The 12,724-nt window shown below is 38.7% G+C and overlaps 3 protein-coding genes across 3 annotated transcripts; 1 reads left to right on the top strand and 2 right to left on the bottom strand.

Annotated features, from left to right (window-relative positions):
- Window positions 1-5,024: 5,024 nt before the first annotated feature.
- Window positions 5,025-8,200, bottom strand: EAF02_003890 (uncharacterized protein). The gene is made up of 6 exons (XM_038899938.1): window positions 7,260-8,200; window positions 7,174-7,199; window positions 6,807-7,118; window positions 6,683-6,754; window positions 5,945-6,632; window positions 5,025-5,890 (listed from the first exon to the last, which is right to left on the bottom strand). Exons 1-6 carry the CDS (start codon window positions 7,634-7,636, stop codon window positions 5,437-5,439), a joined length of 1,929 nt encoding a protein of 642 aa, XP_038760865.1. The 5' UTR covers window positions 7,637-8,200; the 3' UTR covers window positions 5,025-5,436.
- On the bottom strand, window positions 8,201-9,787 carry EAF02_003889 (uncharacterized protein). The gene is made up of 3 exons (XM_038899937.1): window positions 9,656-9,787; window positions 9,543-9,602; window positions 8,201-9,491 (listed from the first exon to the last, which is right to left on the bottom strand). Exons 1-3 carry the CDS (start codon window positions 9,695-9,697, stop codon window positions 8,289-8,291), a joined length of 1,305 nt encoding a protein of 434 aa, XP_038760864.1. The 5' UTR covers window positions 9,698-9,787; the 3' UTR covers window positions 8,201-8,288.
- A 157-nt stretch (window positions 9,788-9,944) lies between these two features.
- Window positions 9,945-12,248, top strand: EAF02_003888 (uncharacterized protein). Its single transcript, XM_038899936.1, has 2 exons — window positions 9,945-10,801; window positions 10,849-12,248. The coding sequence occupies exons 1-2, from the start codon at window positions 10,147-10,149 to the stop codon at window positions 11,940-11,942; spliced, it is 1,749 nt and encodes a 582-aa protein (XP_038760863.1). The 5' UTR covers window positions 9,945-10,146; the 3' UTR covers window positions 11,943-12,248.
- Window positions 12,249-12,724: the final 476 nt, after the last annotated feature.

Raw genomic sequence — 12,724 nt, 5'->3', positions numbered from 1 at the left:
TAATAGAATAAATATTTGATATAATAAAGGCTTTAGAAAAAGCCTCCATTATAACTGTATCTCTAAGTGTTAATGGATTATTGAAACAATTTATATTAAGGATCTTATTCTTATTTTGATAATTTGAGATAAAAATTTTATACGAATTTTCGTATACATTTCGTATTTGAAATGCCAATAACAATATCACAACAATTATTGATCAGAATCACTTAGGGGGTAATTGTAATCAATTTGGTTTAATAATTATAATCTAAATCGATTGCGAAAGGGTTGTATTTCGAAGAAAAAGTTTCCTTCGAGATTTGTTGTGTGAGCTAGTATACCTTTTTCGATATTGATTGGGTAGTTTGATACTAGTTTGACTAGACGGAATACGTATTATCTAATATTTGAATCTAATTGGATTTTTGTAGGCTTTATACCTGCTTTTACTTCTATTGGAAGGATTGGGGCAGTTTTGAATACTCCTAATATCTTTCGAAGGGCTAGGTTTTGAAGTGATTACATTATGTTCTTAAATGGGTTTGACCTCTCCACCAAATCACTGATCCGTAATCGGTTATACTGATCACACATGCTATATATAGCTATCTGAGAGCTTTAGGACTAAGGCCCTTTTCGATATTAGTTAATCGAGTTATTCGATAGAAGGCTCCTTTCGCTTGTATAATCCGAATATTAATATATTAATTGAATTTGAGACTCGGATCGAACCATATTTCCAATTATCTAATTAGAGATTGAGATATAATTATTTCCGAATTAAATAATGTGATTGGATAGTCTTTTGTTAATCTGGATGATGAAAAGTGTATTAGTTCTGTTTTTGCTAGGTCGAATTGAATAGTATTCTTTAAGCTGAGTTTGTAAATTTATTTTATAACTTTTTCTAATAATTTGATATTCTTTTTTTATATAAATGAGTTGATAATTAGGGTAATATTATCAATATAGGAAAGAAATTTGATTGAATTGAATAGAAAGAGATCCCTAATATATATAAGAAAGAGGATTGGAGAAATTGGACTGTTTTGTGGTATTCCGGTCGAAATTGGCTTAAAAGATTCGATTTGATTATTAAAAGATAGTTTTAGTTATTTTTGTTAAAGAAATAAAGCTATCCAGACTATAAGATTTGTAGATAGTTTTAGTTTCTTATAAATCTTTAATAATCGATTTTTCGAGATATAACTAAAGGCTTTCTTTATATTTATAAATAATATTGAGATCTTCTTATTAGCCTATTTGTTTCTTTCAATTTCTATAATCAATAGAAATATGGTATCGATTATTAATTTCTTTTAACAGCTTTTTATTTGATTTTTATATAAGAAATAAATAGTTTTCACTAAATATCCTAATCGTTAAGCTAGAATCCTCTTATTTATTTTTCCAAAGCAATTTAACAATGTAATAACTCTGTATGCTTTTGGAATTGAATAATCTGGTTTTGAGACTTTCTTTAAAATAGCCCTAGTAGCTTGTTTTCAGTATTAAGAATGATATTCTAGATTAATAAGTTTATTGAAGAGAATAAAAAAGGTTTGTAAGATTGCTTTATAGGTTTTTATAATAATCTCTTGAGTGATTCTATTTGGGCTAGGGGTCTTTCCTTATATCTTTGCTGAACAGGCGTTGTTTAGTTCGATTTGAAAAAGGTTAGATCATTCCCATTTTCTGGATTATTTATACCCTTCCCATTGTGGTTTTGGAGTGATAGGCAGGAATGAATTATATTATAACTACTTTCTAGAATATATTATAATACAAAGTAGGTTCGCTATACCTACAAATGCTTTTCCAGCTCACTTATAATAAAGCCACTAGTACTAGACTTTTATAGAATCTTCTGATTATATTAAATCATCTTTTATATGATTACCTTTGGAAGTTTTGGTTAAAATTAAAACCATTTCTTTATACCTTTATTCCTATTTGCTCCTTAAGTTTATCTAATATCTTTATTATATCCTCTGCCCTATAATATCTGATTATAGATCGATATACGCATTCATCCTCTCGAGCTATATAGATAGTATTATTATTGCTATCATTATATACTATACCTTGCAGCTAATAGCTGTTTTGTATTACCTTATCGAATCTCTTCTATACAACAAGGCTAACTATATCTTATAGACTTATTATTTCAAACCCTTAACTAGGCAGTTCTTTTATAATATTTTCAACCCATTAACTAAAACTCTACTTGTAAAATCCATTTTCTTAATGTATAGTTTGTAATCGAAAGTAGAATATTAGGAGTGTATTGTATATATATATTATAGGATTGGCCTTTGTCTAAAATCCTTTGTTATTGTAATATCAATCAAGTATTATTAAGTATAACTTGCTAAAAGCATTTTTTCTATACTGGAGCTCCTTTACTGTCATACCGCTTTCATATACTTAAAAATAAAGTGCTAAAAACATTCCTTCTCCTATTCCATATATATTCCTATCAGCTTTAGTAGATATTATTCTAGCCTTTATATACTTTTTATTATTTTTTTATTATTTATAAATATCTGATTCAGTATACCCGTAGATTATATATATTATTGAATTATGAAAACTCTATACACTAACGCCCCAGAGATATTTTATCGATTTTTGTTTATCAAATTAAGGATATCGGCTCTATTTCTAATATAAGCTTCAATCAGATTTAGCTATATTATAGAAGCTTCATTATTTACTGTTTTAAGGGCTAATTCTACTTCACAAATGCTCTACCGTGATATACTTTGGTTTTGCTTTTTATATAGATTTGTAAAAGTATAGTTCTATATTAATCCTGTTTTTATTTTTCTTTTATTATCGAATAATTTTCATCTTTGTTTTGTTGATAATCCTTTATTTCGAGTATTTTTACAATTACCCTTTAATAATCAGTTGTGTATACCTTTGTTTTTAGTATGGCCTTTAATTAGTATACAATCACCGTCCGGCTTCAGCTGACTCTATTTAGCTCTTCGATTGTACGATCGAAGGTTTGTAGGATATATCACGTACAGGTGAGAGTCATTGTATCCCTCAGTCTATTAGTGGATTTATAGCTGTACGGATAATTCCCAAAAGCTATTCATTCACTTCGACATTCTCTTCATATACTAAATGCTCTAGATTCACATTGGAACTTTCAACAATGCGAGACTCATTAGATGGACGTAACTAACGTCTCGACTTTGTCACTACAGCAAATGATTCATTCACCAGTTAAGAATTATCGTTTAGAAACAGATTGAAAATTGGTGGGGTCGGGCTTCGGCTATTCAATCTCATTGGTCGCGTCCCACGTCCGCCAGAATCAAAAATTCAACAATTTCAAAAAAGCACCAAAAATCAACGCAACGAGATATCTAAAACAAATGTGCAAAAGATAAATCTCCCTCGCGTGGGGTCGAACCACGAACCTCTCGATTATTGTATTTGAATTATTTCAGATAACAGTCGAACGCGCTAGCCAATTGCGCCACGAGGGATGTTTGATGGTGAAAGTGCAGGAGATTCAAAAATATATACACATTTGAAAGATTATCACACTCCGAAGAGTATGGTGGGGGACAATAAGAAACGTGATCAAACGTTGGCCGATCCTTCCCCACCACATGCAGGAAAAATTGATGTGTGGAGCTAGACGACCCTCAACCCCATCCCGGCTCGGCTAACCCCTTCATTCACCCACTATCAATCCACCAGCCGTGGTACCTTGAAAAAAAAGAAGACTCTTCAACTACGAGTATTTGATTGAATGGATAAACTTCAATTGAATAAAATCCTCTATTCTAATTCTATAGTTTGTCCCACCCAGGCACGGATAGTCACTATATCCAGCGAATTAGTTGATGAGAAGTAACCCCAGCAAAAACAAATCTGACTATATTATCTTAAAGACTCAGACCTAGAAGTCCCGCACCCTCTCCTTTCCCCCCCACCAAAAGCCAAAACGTTCCCACCTCTTCACAATTCGCACGCTCTCTTCCCTTCATGTCCCCAACTGTGAACTCTTGCGGTTTTCCACAAGCCGACAAAAGCAAAAACATCAGCGATTGCAGGAGGTATTGAACCACACCCGATTTGAACGGATAACCTTTCGATCTGGAGTCGAACGCGCTACCGTTGCGCCAGCGGTCCTTAATCACATAATTGTATATTCGTGTGGTGTGATTCTTCGGTCATAATGCCATTTTCTCACCCCTCATTCCATCTCCACCCATTTTCATTTCCATTTTCAATATGAATTTCAACGCTCCACTCCGCATCCCCACCCCGCCAAGTATGTTTAGTTTACCCTCCGATGCTTGGTATAGAATGATAAAAGACTTGTTCTTGGAACATCACAAGAATCGCTTCCTTAGCTCAGTGGTAGAGCGGACGATTGCAGTAGCACATAGCTATTATCGTCAGGTCAGTCGTTCGAACCGGCTAGGGAGCTTCAATTGCTCCGCGACTCTCGTTTTGCCCCTGCCAAAGTCATCATTCTTGAGATTTTGTCTTTTTTTGCATCTTTTGTAAGCATTTATTGAATATTTGTGAACCTATAGGTGGACAGTCATTGTGAACTTGGATAACACATCAATAATGTCATTGTGGGCATGTGTTGTGTTTTGCTATGCTAGCATCAGATCGTCATATTACTAGCAGTAAAATGGATTCTCATTTTACTATTGTTCGAATGAACACCCCAAGTGTGTTCTAAACGGATATCGAAGACCATTCTCAATCTCAGTTGCACTTCAATTCTATTCGTCGAATGGGAGAATCTTCTCTTTCTTTGCAGGCTAGGAAACCATAAACGCAGCCAGCTAGAAAGATAGCTCCTCATCGATGACAAATTATACACATATAGACACTTTCCTAGGTAAGAAGAGAGGTCTCACATAGCCTCTCAATATTTATACTCTTTGTCTCATGAAAGAGGATTTTATAAATGAATAGTCAGGAAGATATTACATGGATGCCTTCCAATATCCCACCATAAAACAGACATTCGAAGCTTAGCTCAAGACAAACCATAATATGATTCAATAACTCCATTATTTTATTGAAACCCCTCCTCAAATTATGCTTAACACGCAGTTCCCAATCGAACGATTAATATACACCTATTCACCCCTTTAATCAATAATACACGAACAAGAAGCAGTGATGATGCATATAATTCCATCCACCTATCTATCTAGAGCATTTCAGCAAACCACAAAAGAAATAGACATATTTCATGTCATCTATTCCAGTATCCATCCATCCACCCCAATCTATTCCCAACACCTTGCCAAAAAGACAACAACAAACTTCGAGCTACCTCAAACAAGTACTCTTCACCCAAAACGCCATGCAATGCTACCCACAAATTTGAATATCAATCCCCATCCAAATGAATCCCGCTATTATCTTACAATTACAGGCTCGTGAATACTACCAACCCTCCTACTGCAAATCTCTCAACTTTTTAGTTGCATAAGCAGCCCCAAGAGTACTAATTGCACCAATGAACAAACAAATACTAATAGCATTTGGACCGTCTGTCCCATGATGTTCCCCTTCCTTTGCATTTTGAGCCAACTCTGGACTTTTACCTGGCTCTAATATACTGAAAACAATCATACTGATAAAAGTTCCAATGAATTGTGGGATGGTAGTGTAGATGTTAAGGATACCGAAGTAGATTCCAGAAAGTTCACCAGTAGACGCAACGTCTTCCTTTTCTCCAACTGGGCCATGTTCGAGGCGTAGTAGGGAGGGTGATGGAGGACCAGTGGGTGACTCAAGCTCAATATCACGGTCGGCGGTGGAAAGGCGGCTATAAGATGGGAGACCGCTCATCTTGTTTACCTCGACACCAAGGAATGCATACGGTGCCCAAGATGCGACAGACCATGGCCTAGAAGGTGTTAGTTAATGGTAAGGTAATGAAATTATGTTTTTGAAAACTTACAATCCACAGAATGCAATCAACGAAGTTGCAAATCGAAATGAAGATGCAAATGGTGCTAAGAACATAGCTGATGAGAACATCAAATGACCAACAAACCAAGCTCCAAGAAGATCTGGCTTGTATTTGTTGTATGCTTGAACAAATCGAGCAATACTTGCTGGAGGTCGCTGAGTGAATTTGTCCTCATCGGGTGACTTGATCAGTAGAGGTAAAAGGAATGATCCAAAAGATGACACGAATGAGAACACAACGAGGGACATGCTTCCGATTCTTCCGATATCTCCAAGTGCATCTTTAGATTCTTTGATCTCGTGCGGAGCATCATACCTGAAGTAAGTTTCTCCAACAAATGTAGTACCATAGAATAGGAATGGGAACCATCCAATCCAACTCCAAAATTGACACCACAGAATGGCTTGAATCTTTGGAGGAACTGTCATTGTTGTTCTATATATTTGTCGTGTAATTTTGAGCAATCCAGATTGGGAGTCAGAGTCTTTGCTAGATATCAAAACACGTTCCGTTACTGCCCACGAAGTAACACACACACAAAATATGAGCGCGAACGCCGCAATTAGAATAAGCTTCTTGAATTGTGTGTCACCCATTGAGGGACCAAACCAAGCGACAAGATCAACGGTACCAATAGCATAACCGACCAAGTGCCCCATAGCGGCCATTCTGCTAGCTGGAAGATGTCAATGATTTTTCGATTAAGAGTGAGTGAAGCAAACTCACCCCATGCTGATCCTGCTTGTTGCTTTTGTATCGGAAGAGTATCCACGATCAGACTTCGACAACTCCATTGAACTATATTTATTAATATCCTCATCAAATGCCCAGGCTGAAATTTCAAACTTACCAGCATTGATGGCGAAATCCACCGCATAAATTGCCAACACTGCCAAAAATATTGTACAGCTCTTATTAAAATCCCCTTCTTCCACAAAATGAGATACGATTTCCTTTGTCCATCCCAGTACTAACAAGCATAATGCGACAAGTATAGAAGCCCCCACCATATATGGCCTTCTTCTACCCCATTTTGAACGCGAACGATCTGCCATTGCCCCCACAAGCGGTGCCATAATCAACCCAGATAAAGGTCCCGCAATCCATACTAAAGAGGTTTTCGATTTCGTGAGACCGAGCGAAAGTAAATATGGTGTACAATCTATTCGGGCCAATCAGTCAGTATTTCCCATGAACTCGAGCGATGTTCAACCTACAGGTCATTTCAATACCCCAAGTAAATCTGCACACCAAATCAGTCACTGTGATCGATTGCGATCATTTTCTTTCAGATTAAACCTACTGCAATCCAACCAAAGAAAAAGTCAACAATGCCATTCGCATCTGCTCCGTACTCCCCTTTATAGCCGGTTGCCCACTCCATGAAGCCATATCTGCTTTACTTTCGAAGTATCCCTCAAAATCAAGATCCCCTCCTCTAAGAACCCCTTCACTACTCTCGCCCAGACCTTCTACCACGCGACTACGAACCCTGTTTCTCGAGCGTCCTTGTCTTTCGTCGAATTCAAATTCCTCAGCTTGTTGTTGTCGCTCGTCAAAATTGATAGTCGTATCCCCTCTCTTGAAGTAATTGCGCTTCTGCCTCTCTCCTAATTCTCTCTTGTCGAAGGTCGAATTCGAATCTGCCGCGTCATCATCAATATTTATTGCCATGGCCATTTCGATTATATGCACATGCGCATGCGGATTTGAATACGAAATAAGAAATTCGTGTCGTATACCATTTGACAAAGTACAAACATGAGTACGTATTTCCTACGGATATGTATGTGGAATTGCTTTTGATGAGGAAAGGGATGAGGAATTTCAATGAACTTACTGAGCAATTTGGAATTGGAAAGGTCTCACATACTACTTCCCTATTTGCTTTCCTTCTGAGGTACTTCAATTGTGACACTCAATGAAGATTGAACGAGTGAAAGTGTGTAAATGTAACAAGAACGGAAAGTGCAAAGGGGGTAATGAGCTTAATATGACAGATAACGCCAAATTATATCTTACACATAAGGCTCCACGTACTCAGCCTTCTACAAAGACAATTTTCTAAATACGGTACAAAACAATAATAGCTTGGAATATCGTCCGTTACCTGCTGTATAAGGAGAATGGGTTTCATCGAGAGTAGATTGCAATGTTTCAATCTTCTCTATGGAGTACCTACCTTACCTATACGAGCTGTACCAAGAAAGACGAGGCTAGATCCGGGGTATATGGAGGTGGGAATCGGTTCATACTTTTGATTGGGTATCTTATGCACCTAGCTTATGCTTAGGTTGACGGGAGCTAGCAATTACAAGGCTGACACTTCTAACTATAATTTTGACATCTTATCTTCAAGATCTTTGACCCAGCCTTCTACAACTTTCATATTCCCTCCAATGACCGTTTCTCCTTGTTTGATTGCTTCCTCAACTTTCTCCAGTCCTTCTTGCCATTTCTTGATATCATTTGACATTTCGACTTGTCTTTGCTCGACTCTATCCAAGTTCTCACTAGCTGTAGCAGCATCTCCGTGAATAGCTCGTAATGATCGTAACCTGTCCAGTAAAGATGGCAAAAGAGGTGCGAGATTCTCGATAGTAGGCAAAGTTCCATAAAGTGCATTGATCTTTGAAATCTGTTCAGAGTCTTCTCCATCATCAGGGACAGTTTCTCCTCCAGCTGATCTTAAAGCATCTTTTGCAGCTCTGGCCGATTTTCGAGACTCCTCTAGTTTTTCGGCTTCTTGTGTCAATGTTCGAACTCTTCGGCTTATACTGTCAAGGGATGATGGCGTAGACTCGGTAAGGATTGAGACTTGTCTTTCGAGAATATCAAGAGTCGGTAAAACGGCTGTTGAGCTACTGGTAGAGTCCATTGTCGAATTAAGTCCAAGAACCTTTTCTAGAAGTGCCAATCGTCCATCGAAATCTGCTGCTTTCGCCAAAGCATGACTTTGTTGGTATGTAGGTGCATATGTAACAGTATATGTAGCAGGCTCTCCGGTTCCTTGTGAAATTTGTGATGGCCCGTTTGCTTTGATTCCAGTTCCTAGATCCCTCGCCAATCTTGCTCCAGCACTTGTGACTTGATCTCCTTGACTGACAGATATCCCATCCAATAATTTACTCAAGGAGGCAACATCATCTCCATCGTTGGACTCTTCTTCTTCACCCATATCCTTCTTCTCTTGGTTTCTCTTTCCATATTCTTCTTTAACTTCCTCGATTTCACGTCGCAATCTTGCGAGTTTTCGTTCCAAGCTTTCCCCATCATCATCATCACTGAAGTCGCCAAATTCTTCTGTGCCGTCTTGCCTCTTCCTATGTCGCCTGGAAGAAGCTTTGTATGATTTCCTTTTTGCCGTGACTCTATCGGAGAAGTCTACATCGCGTGCATCTACTTGTGCTGGAGAGAAATGTGAACGGGCCTCATCGGGCTGTAATCGCGCACGGGAAATACCTCCCACTTCGTCGTCGTCTTCATCGAAATCTTGATAAGAAGAAGATGTTGATTGGGAACGAGGTCTGCCAGTCTGAAGGGCGTTAGAAGGGTTGGAGGGAAGGATGATGTTAAGATAACCTACAGGCGCAGTTGAATTATCCTCTGTTAACTCAGGGGTTTCATAAATATCTGGTGCTGAATCCTAGAGGATGTTTGTCAAATGTTGAAGCTTTTATATATCCACTGAAGACATACCAAATCTGGCAATGCCGCATATTTTCTGTTGAGAGCAGCCATGATCGATATTCTGGAGCGAATGCCTCTGGTGAAGGACTAGGTACTGTTCAGAACATTTGGATGTGATATGATACCTGGTAGATATCGTGCCGTACCTACACGGAATCGCGGGCCTAATTGGTGAATCCCGCATGAACAGGGATGAAGAAGCTTGGACCATTTATATATTGAAGCTCTCATACTCTCGTGATAACGTATCTCGAGCGTATCAATTCAGCTGTACATGTAAAGAAAGGTAAAGACTTGTCACCGTACAAACCTTCAAAGATTTCTTATAAATGTACAATTTATTATATATTCAGAGAGCAATGAAGTTACAGTTCTTACTCTCTCATTTTGTATCTGGATAGGTAGTGAATGTTTCCACTCAATCCACGCGCCTATCTCATTTCACCACTCTTTCCTTGCCTTACTTTACTTATCATACCTACCGCGACGCGATCTTCAAGATGGATCAAACAAAATTAGATCTTAACGATAGAGGGAAAGCACAACCACGACGTGCTGGATTGACCAAGGATTATCCTCATAATCTCTTACAATCACTCAATCGACCAAAGAAGGAAGGACAACCTGCAATGCCAACAAAAGCCGCAACGACAACCCGTCCCAATGATGCAATTAAGGTTCGAAATTCTGGCGACGTTGGCGGCGCTCAAAATGCAGCATCATGCAAGCGAAGAAACAAGGGATCAGATAAGGAGAATGAACCAGGGGCATCGAAGTCCTCTATCATGAAGCCAATTGAAGTTGTGAATGAGGATGTTGATCGACCTCCAGATGATTCTGATGATGATGGAAAATATATCATCGACTCTTCTGAAGACGAATCGCCCTCAAGAATCAGCGCAGATATGACGAAGACCGTTTTTGGATCAAAAAATCAAAAGTCGAGTCAAACACCTACCACGTCTTCTTTTCCCATTCCAAAGGACTCAAGACAGCGGTCATCTGAACTAAAGTCAACTCATGGCAACAAAAGAAAGAATGAGAACGAGTCGGAACATGATCCAGTTGTGAATATTTTCGGAAACATGCAGAGCAGTAATAAGAAGCTTAAATCATACACAAAGGAGCATCCGGATCAGACCAGAATTTCAAGACGTACGTTCAACAAAACATTGATTTGCTTTCACTAATAAATAAAATAGCTGGTGGCAATAAACTGTCGTTGTTCAAGGATACCAAACCAAAGAACAAATCAAATAAGCCCTCCATGTATGGGAAGAAGAAGAATCCAGCGCCCGTCAACCAGTTCAGGAACTACAAAAGTAGATCTTCAAGTCTGGTCAGCGACAATGGAAAGCAAAAGCTTCAAGACTATACAGTCGATAGTCCAACGAAAAACAAAAGTCCAGTCAGAGGCTTTGTGCGCCCGGATTTCAGTGATGACGATTTTTCAGATTTAGATTTGTTCGGCAAATTGAAGAATTCGAAATCCGCGACCACATCAACGCAACCCAGACGATTTCAACGATACGATGATGATGATATATTGGATGGAGCGGAGGAACTGGCTAAGAAGCTAAATCCGGATGCTATTATCGGCATGGAAGATCATGAGAGGGAAGATGGTTCGGATATCGACGATTACACTGGATCTCGTTGTCCAATGTGTAACGAACCTGTAGCTGCTGAAGATTTGAAGGCTCTCGGAAAGATGAATACTAGGAAGCAGGAGAAATTTTGTTTATCTCATCAACGAAAAAGTGCTCGATCAAATTGGAAGTCTAAAGGATACCCTGATATCGATTGGGAAACTTTGGATTCCAGAATTTCCAATCATCATGCATTCATCAAGAAGATAATTGGAGGCGCAACTTGTCACTATCGAGAAGTATTTGATGAAAAGGTCAAAGCGGGAAAAGACCGAAATTTGATGAAGAGTTCTACGAATCTTATACCTGGCTATTATGGTTCTCGAGGTCTACGTTTGATTTCCGAAAACATCATGCACGAGTTTACGCCATTGTTAAAGTACAGAGCACCCCTCGACCGTCTCATCGCAGCAAGAAGTACAGCTGCATTTGTTGATTCAGTTGTCGTTCCTGAAGTTACAGTTTTGTTGATTAAGGAAGATATGAATGTCTCCGACGAGGAAGCCAGGACAATATTGACAGATAGCTCTGAGATGGGAGATTTGGTCAATGAGGAAATCAAGGATGTTGTAACGCTGAGACCGGAGGACAAGGAGTCCATCAGCAACAGTAATTATGAAGATGATGGTAATAATTTCAACTTTTAGCTGCTACAACGTAGCTCGGATTTTGGTTACAGCTTCACTTGTAGAGCTTCCAGGATTGTATAAAATCTCAAGCTGAGTATGTATGTGTATCCCTGGTGTCTCATGATGGGTCAATCACATTGCTTTAGAGGTTTGGAGATAAATCGGGCTAGCAATTTGGCTATTGTACATGGGTTGGAGTTATTGACGGGATGAGGCAAGATGAATAGAGGAAGATGAAGAAAAGAGCATACTATAGCATTCAGCTTGCGTACACTGTACATTATAAAGATACATAGATACCCATTCAGCGTTTTTTCGAACCTCACATGACCTCCATTTCCATGCATGTATGCAGTCTATCTTTCACCATCATTGATATTAAGAATATAAGAACCTTCTTCAATCCATACTTCTCTGATCATTTCTGAATAGCCATTATAATTGCCGGTCAACTCGGCTCGGTCGGCTCAGCCCAATCAACCAAGTAACCTTGCAATCCACGCACGGCTCCACCAACTTATTAGCCTCTCGAGCCTCTATCGTATACCAACCAAGATCCTTCACTGGGTATCCACCAATCACTCACAACCTCAAGAACCCCACCATAAAAAACTCTTACCCGCTTAACCTTACCCCTCCTTCATTATCCACCACTCAAACCTTGTGTTTTCAACTTTGAATATAAATCAATCCAACGAGCATTTCTTCAACAACAGAACAAAGCCTGCCCGGCTAGCTCAATCGGGTAGAGCGTGTGACTCTTATGATTTCAAAGATCTTCTGGTCCATCACAAGGTTGC

This window comes from Botrytis sinoallii (genome assembly GCF_014898435.1).
Source record: "Botrytis sinoallii strain Bc 23 chromosome Unknown BSIN_005, whole genome shotgun sequence".
Lineage (NCBI taxonomy): Eukaryota > Fungi > Ascomycota > Leotiomycetes > Helotiales > Sclerotiniaceae > Botrytis > Botrytis sinoallii.
The sequence above is the reverse complement of the archived record's forward strand: the minus strand, read 5'-3'. Positions and strand labels throughout refer to the sequence as shown.

Bases quoted from the DNA above. Each gene is read 5' to 3' on its own strand.
- EAF02_003889 (XM_038899937.1), bottom strand. From the start codon at position 9,697: ATGGCTGCTCTCAACAGAAAATATGCGGCATTGCCAGATTTG. The intron at 9,603-9,655 runs GTATGTCTTCAG...AACATCCTCTAG, and splicing joins ATGCGGCATTGCCAGATTTG to GATTCAGCACCAGATATTTA. The intron at 9,492-9,542 runs GTAGGTTATCTT...AACGCCCTTCAG, and splicing joins AGGATAATTCAACTGCGCCT to ACTGGCAGACCTCGTTCCCA.
- EAF02_003890 (XM_038899938.1), bottom strand. From the start codon at position 7,636: ATGGCCATGGCAATAAATATTGATGATGACGCGGCAGATTCGAATTCG. The intron at 7,119-7,173 runs GTAGGTTGAACA...TGGCCCGAATAG, and splicing joins TTGGGGTATTGAAATGACCT to ATTGTACACCATATTTACTT. The intron at 6,755-6,806 runs GTAAGTTTGAAA...TAATAAATATAG, and splicing joins GGATTTCGCCATCAATGCTG to TTCAATGGAGTTGTCGAAGT.
- EAF02_003888 (XM_038899936.1), top strand. From the start codon at position 10,147: ATGGATCAAACAAAATTAGATCTTAACGATAGAGGGAAAGCACAACCA. The intron at 10,802-10,848 runs GTACGTTCAACA...TAAATAAAATAG, and splicing joins TCAGACCAGAATTTCAAGAC to CTGGTGGCAATAAACTGTCG.